This window comes from Daphnia magna, linkage group LG1 (assembly GCF_020631705.1).
Source record: "Daphnia magna isolate NIES linkage group LG1, ASM2063170v1.1, whole genome shotgun sequence".
Lineage (NCBI taxonomy): Eukaryota > Metazoa > Arthropoda > Branchiopoda > Diplostraca > Daphniidae > Daphnia > Daphnia magna.
Window position 1 is genome coordinate 6418943 of NC_059182.1, and position 14267 is coordinate 6433209.

General features: G+C 41.3%; 3 protein-coding genes and 1 long non-coding RNA gene across 6 annotated transcripts; 2 read left to right on the top strand and 2 right to left on the bottom strand.

Annotated features, from left to right (window-relative positions):
- Positions 1 to 470: 470 nt before the first annotated feature.
- Positions 471 to 2411, bottom strand: LOC123470761. Of its 2 annotated transcripts, none has more exons than XR_006644545.1 (2): positions 2229 to 2411; positions 471 to 1010 (listed from the first exon to the last, which is right to left on the bottom strand). It is a non-coding gene; the product is annotated as an uncharacterized LOC123470761 (long non-coding RNA). The 2 variants fall into 2 exon arrangements; XR_006644544.1 differs by lacking the exon at positions 2229 to 2411 and adding an exon at positions 1084 to 1409.
- Positions 1519 to 4755, top strand: LOC116925903 (carboxypeptidase B). The gene is given in 10 exon segments (XM_032932663.2): positions 1519 to 1682; positions 1939 to 2175; positions 2261 to 2345; positions 2407 to 2610; positions 2734 to 2844; positions 3848 to 3899; positions 3991 to 4232; positions 4288 to 4372; positions 4437 to 4537; positions 4539 to 4755. Coding segments are annotated over 10 exon segments (1263 nt in total). The 5' UTR covers positions 1519 to 1611; the 3' UTR covers positions 4614 to 4755.
- Positions 4688 to 6962, bottom strand: LOC116925952 (E3 ubiquitin-protein ligase sina-like). 2 transcript variants are annotated; one of them, XM_045171506.1, is made up of 3 exons: positions 6697 to 6962; positions 5214 to 5922; positions 4688 to 5145 (listed from the first exon to the last, which is right to left on the bottom strand). In XM_045171506.1, exons 2-3 carry the CDS (start codon positions 5544 to 5546, stop codon positions 4894 to 4896), a joined length of 585 nt encoding a protein of 194 aa, XP_045027441.1. In that variant the 5' UTR covers positions 5547 to 5922; positions 6697 to 6962; the 3' UTR covers positions 4688 to 4893. The 2 variants fall into 2 exon arrangements, with proteins under 2 accessions (XP_045027441.1, XP_045027442.1); XM_045171507.1 differs by lacking the exon at positions 6697 to 6962 and adding an exon at positions 6352 to 6689.
- Positions 6963 to 7435: 473 nt separating this feature from the next.
- On the top strand, positions 7436 to 10935 carry LOC116925962. The gene is made up of 2 exons (XM_045171513.1): positions 7436 to 8062; positions 10141 to 10935. Exon 2 carries the CDS (start codon positions 10354 to 10356, stop codon positions 10822 to 10824), a length of 471 nt encoding a protein of 156 aa, XP_045027448.1. The 5' UTR covers positions 7436 to 8062; positions 10141 to 10353; the 3' UTR covers positions 10825 to 10935.
- The last annotated feature ends 3332 nt before the right edge of the window (positions 10936 to 14267 follow it).

The window sequence follows — 14267 nt, forward strand, 5'->3', positions numbered from 1 at the left end:
GATTTCACATCTCATTTTTCTTAAAATAGGTAAAACAAGGATTATTCTGCATGACTCGAGTGCCCCATTAAATTTTCGCATCGAATGACAATGTCTGTGGTCAGTTATTGTTGCAACTTTAATTGTCTGCAATTCCATAAAAAAGAAATCACTAGTTTAGGGTATCATACATCCGACTACCAGATACGTTGGCCCTTTGCTACTGGCCAGTTTCGTCACTCGCAAGGAACAGAAAAATACCACCAAAATGTACATGTAACGATACGCAGCCGTACTCAAGCGCTCAACAGTTTACTGACACTTTTGTTTTAATGCTACCTTTTGTTCTCTTTCTCTATTGTTTTGGTTTAACTTGATCCTTTGAAATTTATTGTTCCCAACTTTTTTATGACAAACAAATTTGGCTGCGTTCTATTTCTGTTGATAACGGAAACGTGCGCTCACGCAGCGATGTAGTACGTAACAACGTCAGCGATGCAACAGGTGTATTTTGAGATCATCACCAGACAGAAGGTTGGTTTCCATTTAGAACGCTAGGTCGCGTTTTTCATACCAAACAAACTTGATTTCCGACATCCTCGTTCAATTTTGAATCCAATTCATGTGTTTTATCACTCATAAACTATTAATCTCAAGTGAGTGATGTGGTTAATCACTTGAAAGTGGATTGTCACTGTTTATAAAATCCCTGAAATAAATAGTAAACCAGAGAACAGAGGTTGTCAACATAAAGTGGGTCAAATAGCGTTCCGTAGGCAAACCCAATTTTCAATTAAGAGAGTCGATAGATTCCATCATTTTTTAAAATGCAAACGGTTGGCAGCTCTGCATGGCTATATTCGTCCGTTTCACTCTTTCTTGCATCAGCAACTCACTCTGCTATGTGGGGATCGTTTCTCCTTTCTCAGTAGAAGCATTTGTTTTTGTTTGTTGGCCGCCTTTGCTTTAACGTTCCCAAGAGTGCATTTGAATCCAGACGCGCACGCGCAACGGTTTGATGGCATCAGGCACTGTCCAAGTAATAATAGAACCGTCAATTAAAATCGCAAACTTGCGTGTCTTGTTTTATTTATATTTACACACTTGGCACCCTATTTCCTACACGATTTTAGAGAGGAGAACAAGCGCCGAACGTAAACCACAACAAAAATGTAAACAGAGAAAAAAAAATATTAATAATAACAAACGAAAGTCGATGTGACTTGCAGCTGCTTTGGACGTCCCCAAACAACTACGCGTGACGAATTTGCATATAGACGTTATACGCGTGTAAATATAGAATCATCAGATGATCATCTTTTTCATGTTCAAGGTAAATGCTGCAAAAATGTGGGAAATTCCTATTTCTGTCGCAAACCAAACATCTACGATGCCAATCAAATAGAAACAAAAAAGTCGCGATAACCAACCACGCAACCTATAGTATATTGAACTACAAATCTAATCACAAGCTGTATGGCCTATCGTATCCCTATCGTATCGTAGTGGATAACAAAACCTTCGTGTCGAATGGAATTGTCTTCTTTTGCGTCGTTCAGTGCAGTTTGGAGACTCGAATAGAGGAGGTCATCGAGTGCCACACGACACACACAAGCAATAAAGCCCTACGACATGAAGCGCTTGGTAATCTTTTCGGTCTTTATGGTGGCCCTAGCCTGGACTCAGAAAACCAACTACAAAGGGTAACGTTATATTTCTTTTTTAAAGGAAAGTTATTAGTTAAACGGAACGTTGGTCCGTCTTTATACTTTTGCGTTTTCCCTTTTCTTTTTTTGGCTCGAGATTATGAGGAACAGAGGTTGTTAGCAATAGCCTATAACAGTCTAGACAATAAATTATAGGATCGTGACTGAAAAACAACATGACGTGAACACGCCACGTGTTATCTTATCCAAATCAATCGTTTTCTGATCACGAATCTGGTCTTACAATGAACAGGTATAAATTGCTGCGCGTGACTCCCCAAACGAAGGAGCAGCTTGCCTATTTGGTCAATCTGAGTCGATCGCCGGACACGAAAGGATGGCCTTCCGACCTCAAAACGCTAGATTTCTGGCGCGATCCCACCACGTTGGCCCAATCTGTGGACATCTTTACAGATAACGGTGCATTGATGGAACAAGAACTCCTGTCGAAAGGCATGCAACCTTCAACGCTTATGGATGACGTTCAAAGGTGAACTGGATGTCACGATGATAAGCAGTTCATATTCTTAATGGTTTACTCACGCACTTTTGCGGGACTTCGCTCGCTCGTTTAGTTTCCTCGATAGAAGGCAAGCAGAGAACGCCAATAGCATTGCTGCGGGAAGTAGGTTCACCGAAACTTACCACACCTACGAAGAGGTTGAAGATTTTTGATAACTGCTAATCTCTACTTAAGCACTAAAGTGCGTCATTTTCGCAGATTATTGACTACTTAAATCAACTGGCCAATAGTAATCCGTTAGTGAGCGTCAGCAGAATTGGCGTCACGGACGAGTCTCGTGACATTGTGACGGCGCGTATTTCCAGCGGAGGAGGCGACACCAAACCTGCCATTTACTTGGAATGCGGAATGCACGCCAGAGAATGGATTGCCCACTCCACCTGCATCTGGATTATTGACGAGGTTTGAGTCCGGCTGCTTTGCTAAAATACAACTAGTCGGTGCACATTCGTTGCTTAGATATTTTGTGCTGCGTTTTATGTGCTGCGTTTGACGATGGGGTGATGTGAAATCTATTTATTTTAGCTCTCTACGCTGTACGGCCAAATTCCGGAGATCACCGGTTTGCTGGACCGCTTCGACTGGTTCATCACGCCCGTTTCTAACCCCGATGGATACGTCCACTCGTGGTTAAATGTATGTATGCTTTCAATCATAATTCGATTGCATGTGGGAATCGAGCGTTTTCTAGTGATCGCTCTCCAATTTTGGATCAAATTCTGCGTTAGCAAATTAGTTTTTTTTTATATGTTAAAATGAAGCCTTCCCGAATATGTCGATTTCAATCGATTTCTTCTATATCGTAAAAACTATAATCCTAACGTCAAAACCAACCGGATTTTCGTAATCTTCGTTCAATTTTGAGTGGGAATCAAGTGTTATCAGCATATATTCGGATTTGACCGAAAATCGCAAAAGTGGGAAGGCTATACCCTTTGCTGTTTTTCCAAAAACGCAAAATTTGGACATGTCTCAGAATTCGATAAAACTTAGTGATTTTGATTGATTTTTAACGGCGATCTCGAATTTTGGGTCGAATGTTGCGTTAACAGCTTAGTTTTCACAGTATTTATAAAAATCAAGCTTTCCCGAATATGTCGATTTGAATCAATTTCTTCTATATCGCAAAAACTATAATCCTAACGTCAAAACAAACCTTATTTTCATATTCCTCGTTCAATTTTGAGTGGAAGTAAAGTGTTTTTAGCACAAAGTCGGATTTGACCAAAAATCGCAAAAGTGGGAAGGCTATACCCTTTGCTGTTTTTCAAAAAATGCCAAATATGGACATGTCTCAGAATTCGATAAAACTAAGCGATTTTGATTGTTTTTCAACGGTAATCTTGAATTTCGGGTCAGATCTGTCGTCAGCGCAATGGTTTTTGTGTTATTTATAAAAATCAAGATATACGTAGTATGTATGCGTTCGAAGCTACCATGTCACAGCTGTATGGCTTTTTCTTTGGTATTTGATCGGATTATAATTCGATCAATGAATCCCAACTCACCCTAGTAGGTCATTTCCTTTTGACATTTTATTGCTACTTTTGTGGGATTGTGCAACAGTGTCTTCCCTGTTTACGTTCCTTGTTTTTTCCCAATGTCCCTAATTTTTGTTTCATCCCTTTTGAAAAAAAAGGACCGGCTTTGGCGGAAGAATCGAAAAATAAATCCCTCATCCCCCTGCATTGGTAAGCACATCAATGGAATTTATTAAAAAAAACGCATCAAAACAGCTAAAGAAAGAGATTGTAAATGCAACACGCGTGGAACAATGTACAGGTGTGGACACCAATCGAAACTTCGATGCCAACTTTGGCGGCGTCGGGAGCTCTGACAACCCGTGTTCCGACACGTACGGTGGCCCTTCAGCCTTCTCAGAAGCTGAGTCGCAAGCCATGAGAGATATACTATTGAGCCTGCAAGGCCGTGCAAAGGCAGCCGTCTCCATCCACAATAACGCGCAAGTGTGGATTTCACCTTACGGTTACACGACCGAACGTCCTGCCGACTACGCCGAAATGGTATCGTCAATTTAAGACCTTTTAAAGACCCCACAGTTGCCAATCGTTTTTTCAGGAAAGAATCATGACGGCGGGTGCAGCGGCCATTGAAGCAACGTACGGCACTAATTATCCTTTCGGTCCAGGCTCCGAAGTTCTTTGTATGTGTTACTTTGTTGGCCTTAAAAATGATGACCCACACGTAATTCTTGATCATTTACGTAGATTTCACGTCAGGAACGACTAAGGATTATGTGTATGGCACTCTGGGCATCGTCCACGGCTACACTTTGGAACTGCGGAACACGCCTGACGGGTTCGTCACGCCGAACCACGTTGATCGCTCCCGTAGCGACCGAAGCCTGGAACGGAATCAAGGCTATGGCCAATGCGATCGTTTAGTATTATATGGGCCATTCTCGCAACTATAATACGATGAAAGAAATATAGTCTATCCATTAAATCGCATCTTCCAGTGACGGGGATGTACAGTATATTTTCAAAGGAGTGAAATATAATGCAATACAAACGTAGTTGAGTAACACGTAGACGTAACATTTCTTGAATAGTGTGATTAGTCTGTGTGTGTGTGTGTGTGTCTGTTGTGTTAATGTAACGTGAAGTAACGTTCTAAATTGGCCCTCGTGTCGGTTGATTGTCAGAAGGCCGCTTACAATTCAGATCAGTTGTTGGAGCTGCCGTGTGATGACGAACTCAACTGAGAGTGAAGATTAGGTGGTTTAAAGCGGCACTCGAGGACGTGCTTTTCCATCAGATGGTAGAGCAATATCTGGGTGCATCCACGGATGCCATACTGGCAGGAGACGGGCCGGAAAGAGCAGAGAGCTTCATGGGCCGTCTTGTGTATCAGCTCGCTGTAGATTCTGCAACCATTGCCCTGGAACTTGCATGGAAAGGCAATGACAAGCGACACCTTCAAACCAAAATAAAAAGCAAAACAAAGTTATACAATAAGCAAGATATAAACAGTAGGTCGTTTACCTGTTCCATCATCCAGTTGGTGACGTCACTGAAGCGCTGTTTGCAGACTGGACATGCTTTCAAGCCTTTTGATTTACACGGTCCGCAGACGATGTGGCCTTTGCGGCACTGGACGATTGGCGGCGTGACCCAGTCGTGACACACGGGACAGTCAAAATGTCGAATCAATGCCTCGTAATCAACAAGACGGCCAGCCGTTCCCAGCGATGGAAGCGTGCTGGACCCTAAGTCCCCAGCGGATGATTTGCGGATGCTGCTCTGTCGAGCCAGCGCTGCCGTTGGAGACTTGGTTTCGCCGTAACCTCGCCCATTGGGCATCGAATGACTGGCCATCTCACACTAATGGTTACAGTCTACGTTTGTTTTTTGTTGTCCTGTTGAATTGTGTATGTAACGCCAATTTGTTTTTCCCGCAATCACTGTCGATGAATGTTCAAGTAATTCCCAAGTGGCACTCACTATGCAAAACAGCAGTTTTTTTGCAACTAGGTCCGCATATATAGTTCAGACGAGATCTAGAACGGGAGCTGGCTGAGCTGGCGGCCAGCCTGCTGGGCAAACCACTGACGACTGCACTGGGTCTGGTCGACGTGGAAAATATGGAAATAGTTGGCGTAGGCTACAATACGGATGTAAAAAAAAAAGGGAGTCGTTCGAGTTGAGATCGCCAATTTTCAGTGTTTCACGCCATTTCTATCATCTGCTGTCGCTGATTTAACCAAAAAAATTGTGATTAAAAAAAAGAATTAAATCAGTTGAAACGCTTATCATTTAAAATAGGCAGTTTGTGGAAACATTTGCGTTAACAAATTCAATCAGATTATGTTTGTTATCTTTTTAAAGCATCACTGACTGTGTTGTAGATTGGAATAAATTTGCTAAGGATGACGGTGAGCTTCATTGACTTTTAGGGAAACACCTTATGTAAAGTATGGTTAATGTACAAGCCGATGTGGCTGACTTTCCACGTCATTTCGCTATTGAAGGGGAAATGAACCACCAGGCAACAGTAGCTGACTTTTGGGGGCGCTAAATCGCGTCCTGATAGTGGATTTTATGTTCTGGGCAGCCAGCCAAACTAATTTTTGCTCTTTAGGGTTTGGAGTATCTGTTTTTCTATTTATTTTTATTTTATTACCTTTTTTTTTTTTTCGTTTCGTCAAGAACATTTTTTTAGACAGTTGGAAGGCTGCCATCGTTTGGCTATTTGTTCAATTTCCAACACCACGAAATGCTCGCCGGACCAAAGCGATAGTCGAGAGGGGGGAAAAAAAAACAAACAACAAAATTATGAATTTCCATCGCACGATTTGGTTTCCATAAAAAGATTCGATTCCTTCCAATTTTTAAAATCTAAAAATGGAACATCCTCCCTTTGATCGTTCATAAGGGATGTTTGTTTTGTTTTCTACTTTGACTTGCAGTGAATCTCTGGCCTTGTTACTCTATGCTTTTTCAGATTTCAAAGTTCACCGCTGTTTACCTGGTTACGGCGTTATTTTTACTCTTGCCTCACTTTCCATTTCCCAGTAATGGCTGTTCAATCTAACCGTCTCGCTAGGCACAGCGCAACGACGAGCCTATACGACATATACGTAATGCGATTATGACGCTGTGCTGCTTTCGCTATCGCTTGATTCTCTCTGTGAGACAAACATTAAATAACTGACTGTAAAAAAACTAAAGTTCATCCAAAAACATTTCGTCAACTGCGTGTATACTAACGAAGCTTAATGAACTGCAACAACGTTCGACGAACTAAGAATAAGCGAGCCATGTAAAGCGTTTTTACCTGCTGTTCGAAGAGGAAATATGATACAAGTAGAAGCCTCTTCCATCCAGAAATTGCGCTCAGTTGTCATTCGTTGACGGCAAGTTGGACAAGAGCCCCGACATTTGACGGAACAGCTGGAACAGGCTACGTGACCTTCGTTCCAATTTGAAATGAAAAAGTTGGAACGGTCAATTTTTACAAAAATTCATTTCCTCCATACCCGTTTCACACTCAATGATTTCGTTCTTCTAATGCCTACACTACTTATTTAAATCTAGAAATGTATCTAGTTTATGATAATGATGTACTTATTGAAGAAATATGTTATCTACCAACCTTTGACGCACTGGAATAGCGGCGGCTTGTTGGCAGGATTCCCGCAGCCTGGGCACGTGAACAGACGCAATAGCGCGTCAATATCTACTCGGTTGGCACCTATGTCCATCACTCAGGTTGCAATGATAAATTGTTGGAAAATTTCCCAATTAATGAGTTGACAGAAATCTAGAGCATTGTTCGGTAAACCAACGACAGTTTCACAGTGAACAATTTGTATGTACAGCACTTGGATTGGGCAGGGGGTTGCACTCGTGTTCCGACAAAACGTAGCGAGTCTGCGTATTCTAGCGATGCAACTGACGATGACAATTGCGATTTACTTTTTTAAAAGTTTTTTCAAACAAGTTTGTCTGGTTTTTGCGTTATGTTTCTGCCCTGTTGCACTTAAAGGCTGCCTGAATCGATATCAGGTGCTACTTACCGTCACACGGCAACGTATGGGGCTTCCTGTTCATCTGCGCTGACGGGCCAGCGCAGATTCAATGCCATTTTTGTGTGTGTGTTCACATTGTGAAATAATGGCAAAGGCGAAACACAAGACATGGCTTCATTGTTCTGCGTTTTGTTCATTTATTGTTCATGGCATTCGTTAGAGCCGTGTGATTATAATCCACCAACAATGGGAAAATGAAATCGACAACGTTTGCTGTATATGTGCTATGGGAATACGCGGTTCAGTTGCAACTAGAACTACTGTGTGTATACCGCCAAGACTTCGGACTTGGCCATGTTCCAGGTTCGGTTGATGTTGTTTTGTTTTGTTTGTTTTTTTTCCTCAAGGAATTCAACTGCAATGCAGGCTATGACTGGTCACGAACTCAAATGTTGCTCTTATTTTCGCTAGTATAGCTACGCACTTTCTGAACAGCAAGGAAGAGACTCGAATTAACATACGAACTTGTCAACGCTGTGCTTCAAAATTTTCAGCTCATTTTCTTGGTATTCGATTGCACAATAAAGCCCCTGCATAGCACAGTGACGTTATAGCCTCAACTTTTGTTTTACGTCAAAAGAAAAGACATATGGCGTCAAAGGTCTGACTTAAACCACTTGCAAGGTTTCCAGATCCTTTCTTTTTTTTTCCTCCTATTTTGTGGGTTCCAGTAGTAAATAGACGAGTTAGGGATTGGTTCCCAAATCGGCGTCATTCACCACAATCTACCGGAATCACAAACAATACGGTCCAATGTAAAAAGGCTTTGCACGTATACGAAACGCAAAATCCGGATAGCACGTGACCTTACAGAGAATTTCGGATGGTAGTTTCCTGTACTTTGTTATATTATCATAGCATGCAAAACGTTGACAAATACAAGCCATTTGCTAGTTTGCCTTGCTGTCGTCCAAAAAATGTCACAAATTCATGAGACAAACGTTCGTGCAATAGACCGTTTTACGAGCTCAACATTTCGGGAGACATAAGAACTGTGAAAGTTAGCTACGTGATTTACCGTTGTGTGTTTTCTTTATTTTTTTTTCTTTCTTCCTATTGTTGATCGTTTGCATCCGTGTTTGTCAGTAGAAGAATGAGTTGCACTGGATCGAAGCAGATGGCGGTACTATATGGTACACGCTGACTTTCAAAATTGAGTGCGGTCGTGGCTTTTCCGACCCGGCCGACGTTGTTGGATGTTTCTGACGAACAAAGACATCATCGCCTTTTCGCTAACCTTAATTTTTCAACGTGATAGGAATAAAAGAGTACAAGTTTCTAGACTCTGTCTGATGAAAAGCAGCTTTTTCGGCCGGCATTCATACGTAATGGGACGTCCATTCAGACTTCTAAATCATAGAACAATAGACATGAGTGTCTGATGTTGAATGGCCCCAACATTTTGGCCGCTTATCTCGTACATCCATTGCTAAATGAACGTCTTTGTAACAAAAGACGCAGAATGATGAAGCGCAATTTTTCCGAACAGCTTAGGCTTGCATTTTGTGTGTGTGTGTCTAAGTGCTGGCACTTCATGCTTTTAAAAATGTCCGCTATTCGTGCTCTTCATCCAATCGGCCAACAGTAACGATGTTCTTGGTGATCTGTTTAATCTCCGTGCCCACCGAGAACAATAGGCATTTCCATCTTCCATGTAATAGAAATGTTCATTTTCATCGACGTCTTATGTTTGTACTACTCTCAGCTGGTAGAACACAACCAGATAAAAGAAAAAAACAACCGTCAGGAATCCGTTTTTACGGCGTTCGCCTTTTATCGAATTCCCAGTAGCTCAATCCCTCGCTGACTATTCAATTACTATCTCCCCTAATGCAGAACATTTGTATACACCCAGTACGAGGAAATTGTATTTTCAGTTCCGTATGAGTGGGGATGAAACTTGATGAGGAAATTGTGCTTCATCAATCAAAAGGGATTTTATACAGGTCTATTAGTGCACAGTACGTACATGGTACGTAAGTTCTAAGGAATACGGTCCTCCCCCTCTAATGTCCCGCTAAAAAGAGTAGATGCTTCCAGCATTTCCTGGATCATCCTCCACTTTGCAGCATGTGTAGCAATCAATCTTTTGGGAGGGGGCGCGCGACGGATGTCTCTACATCTCGTCGATCAAGCGTTGATCGGTCTTACCAAACCCCACACGGTAGAGAAAATAAATAGGAAATCAAATAATTCACATTAGATGTTCGATTTATCGAAATTGATAGGGGGACAGAAGATAATAGGCCTATACAATTTACGCAGTGCGTGCCACCATTGACATATTGAGCCCGCTATGTCGCCACTCGAACTCTTCCTGAACTATACAAGCACGTATTCTTCACAAGTACTTCCATAGCCTTTTAATTTTTTGTTTCCAGGAATGCTAATCTCCCCCGTGTAGCTGAAAAGAGACCAACGGAAGGTAATCGAAAGGGACCCACATTTCTTCATGCATGTACGACATAGAGCTCTTGGGTCTTTCTCATTTTGTCGTTGTAAGTCGATAGTTTGTTCTCACCAGATCTTGCCGCTGTGCGTCAGTGATTGTGTAGCCAATAGCGAGCTATTCTACTTTTGTATATCTTGTCAGCATGTCAGAGGTACCCCATCGGTTCGTCGAGAGCATTCGGATGGTGTCTCGTCTTGTGGAAAAGTCTTTGTCAACCGAATGGATTTTAGAGAACGTGGAGCGTTTCGAATCGCGCGTAACGGGCCTGACGTTCGAGTCGCCCGTTTTCGGTCTGAAACGGGGCGGATACCAGTGGCAGCTCGTCATGAATCTGAGAGACGTTTGCAGCTCATCGCTGTCACTACAGTTGATATCGTCCGTGTCTAACCGGGCTTGCGTTGCCTATCGTTTCGGCATTGTCAACTTGGATGGCGACTTCGAATACGAAGATCATGGACAGATGAACTTTGAACTGGATGTGCCCCGACAGAACCCCACCATCCTTTTCAGTTGGAATCAACTCAAGGAGAAGAAGCAGAAACTCTTTGTCAACGATCAGTTGCGTATCAAATGTCAGATCACGTTGCTCGATTACGAAAACGTTGTCGTCTGAAGAAAACTTTGGACGTGTGTGTCATTTAGTGTATAAAGAACGTTGTAACAGCCTTGACAGCTCGAGTTGGTTTACTTTGAAGTGGCCGCCAGTTAATCGGTTATTTTTGCAATCGTAAAAAAAAAACGAAAAGTTTTGAATACACACTTGTTAAATTGCTTTTCTCCTGGAGGAATTGTTTGCTGAGTTGTTAGTTTTATGGTAAGCTATTACAATAAAGCGAATCACTGCTTTTATTCCGTTTTATTCAGTATAACCGCTTAATGATGGGAATATTTGATTCGAGTCAGCGTTCAGTTTTGGATCATAATAGGTTAGCTTTCATCGAATTCAAGTCAATGTTTAAAGACCAACTTGTTTTTAAAAAAAATTGCAGCTTAAAAAATAAGTCCGACATTTTTATACGACATACATCATCATAGCAGACTACAACTTAATTTTTAACTGCAAAATGTGCAAAGGTGGTTACACTTTTCGCCGTCAAATAAACTATATAGAAGTTGCGGAAGCATACGGGTGATGTTGCGCAACCAGCACGAATATTATGACTATGGAGCATACCAACGCCATCTATTATGCAATCCTTCGAAACAACCGCTACTCACGTTCCCGCGGCCTTTTTCAACTGTCACTCAGCGTTCGTTTTCAATGGCCGCCTTTACCCTACGATGTATGACACGGACTGACAAGTCCCCTCGTATTTCCTAGCAACCCATCCAGATGAAACGGTGCGGCATATAACTTACTCGGAGAGCATTCTGAGCTTAGAGTTTGACGGGTCGGCACTCAGATCGTACCGCAACAGCCAGGGAACCAACAGCGACAATCAGGAGGGGCATCAACCTTATGACAAACCTGTAACGGCCATCCAAGAGCAGTTTGATGACCCCCTGAAAGATGTGGTTGACTGACTATGTTGACTTCTACTACGTTTACCTATGCTTCGTTGTGTTTGATGATTTCTAATCCTTTTCTTTCAGTACGAGACACGTTTAATACACTTAAAGCTATGCGATTTTCTGTAAGGTGCATCCTAACTCGGATGCGACCAAAACGTAAGTAATTTGTTGTTGTTTATTTGTTAAAAAACCTCAAGATGTTAATCGCTTGCTCCTCATTATCAATGATCAAACAATATAAAAATATCGTAACTCATCTAGCCTACGGAGCACAACAATAACGAAAAGGAAAAAACTGCTGAAACAATTGGAGCAGTTTCACTTCGTTTTTTAGAAAGAGATCGTCTCCGAGTGCTAATCGAGGGTATGCATTTTTTGTTTGTTTTGTTTGTCCCCTTTTGAAACACGAAACGTTAACTATACGTATATACTACATATATACGCCTAATTGTGTGTATAAGTTACCCAGTGTTGAATGGCATACATGTATTAGTACTGCTATGAATGATGGGCGTTTACCAAGAAAATATATAGCATTTCACGTACACTCGGAGGCGATTTACGACCGCGCACACTCAAACGCTCTCAATAGGGTAAAATTTACTGTGGGATTCCGATTTCGGTGTAACATGTCTCGCATATTCAGTTGGATGGGAGGGTACCACAGAGAAGGCTTCGCTTACGCATCGAGTTCTTTTATATTTATTTGTGTTTCTTTCAATCGCAAGAAGAAATAAAAATAAAATTCAACTGAGGAAAAATATCTTTTTTTTTTAATAGCAATTCACTGCATTCTACCAGCGTTCTTTTCTTCCAAAGAAATAGACACAAAAGCAGCTTCAATGATGTACCGGAAAAAAAAAAAGAGAAGATACCCAACGAAACTGAAAAGAATAAATTAAAAAGATCCGATATAAAGACCCAATTCAGAGAGAAAGAAGACCCAAAATATATTTAAAAAGAAAAAAAACTGGTAGTAACTCCCAAGCTGAGCGCAATCACCTCTGGTTGTATTGTCTGCTGATTTTCTTACGAAAAAAAAAAAGCCGTAAATGCTCGTGTATTGAAAGCCGAAACCTCCCGATCTGTCACACAATTTTGTCTTCCTATACATTCCTACGGCCTTCCGCTTCACTGACCAATCCTTTTTTGAACTCGAAAAAAAGCTTCGTCATGGAACATCACGCAAGGCATATAGATGCCTTTTTCCGATATATATCTAAAGTCATGGCAGTGGTCACTTTTGTACAACAAACCTGGTCCCTTCCACAACAGTTGTTTGATCTTTTCCTCCTTGATTTGTTTAACGATGACCGACTGCTCCTTCCTGTATAGGTCTGTGTGCGTCGCCATTTCCAAGATGAGTAAATACACGGTCATTCTTTATAAGCTGGCACGTATTTGAAATGATCTTTTGTTTGTTCAATTTCTTTAAAGTTGATCCTAGTATAAGCCAACTTTAGAGATGACCCATAGAGTTCTCGGCCAAATCAACAAAGACATCATCCCAGCATGTAGGCTTTTGGTGGGGTTGCGCTTATTCTTGAGTCTCACTTGTATGCCCCTCACCGCCACCAACTCTAATGATTTCTGAAAATATTGAGTGAAGTGAATAGCGAGTGCTCTTTCGACGCACTCGTATTTGTTTATGGTGGCCACTTTTCCATATACAGAGCTGAAATGGCAAGTCATTGTTGATTGACGAGTGAACCGTCCGCACATCTTGCGATTCATTGTTTAAAAAATGCAAATAAAACGGGAGACATTGATATATCCCGTTTCGTTCCCCATTTGGATTTCGAGCCACGCATAAATTGTGCATTCGTCGATCTCGCCAAAAAAAAAGAAAAACTCCGGAAACAAGAGAATCGGGCGTGAAAACTGCACAACACAAAAACGAATATCAACCAAGTCCTTGAATGAAAAGAATTGGAAAACGTATAATAAATAACAAACCACTGTACTATATAGCCTGAAGTTATATTTGATAGGGTAAAAAATGTGTCAAGACTATAGCGAGAGAGCAACGAGTATTTATATTTGTCTGATAGACGAGCTGTCCTATACACAGCTCATTCTTTATATATATACGCGTTACGCATGAAAAGGTGTAAGATTTAGAGGTGTTCGGAACTGGTGGAACAACCTAAACAACAAGGCTGTCGTCCGCCATAAAGGAATCGCGTTTCCATCATCGAGTTGTGTAAAAACTCGATGGCGACAAAAAGGTGGACATGAATAGTGACCATAAGTTTTATTTCGAGTTCTATTCGGTACTTTGTTCTTTTACGCTCTGATGTGCATGCAGTCCTTTACGCCCACAATTTTATTATTATTATTTTTTTAGCTTTAACTTTTAATGTTTTAAGGAAAGCTACAGTATTATCAATTATGGTAGACATCGTTCTTACATTTTGTTGTTGTTGAAATTCTAACCTACCACATTGTCCAATTTTAAAGGGGAAGTAAGAAAATGTTTATATAGGGAACGCCCTAATCGTTCATCAATTTCCTACGCTACGACACAAGACTTAGCTGTCTACG

What these genes read in the sequence shown, in the direction of transcription:
- LOC116925952 (XM_045171506.1), bottom strand. Translation starts at nt 5,546, where the DNA reads ATGGCCAGTCATTCGATGCCCAATGGGCGAGGTTACGGCGAAACCAAG. An exon ending in CCAACTGGATGATGGAACAG is followed by an intron (nt 5,146 to 5,213) that starts GTAAACGACCTA and finishes TTTGGTTTGAAG; the next exon opens with GTGTCGCTTGTCATTGCCTT.
- LOC116925962 (XM_045171513.1), top strand. Translation starts at nt 10,354, where the DNA reads ATGTCAGAGGTACCCCATCGGTTCGTCGAGAGCATTCGGATGGTGTCT.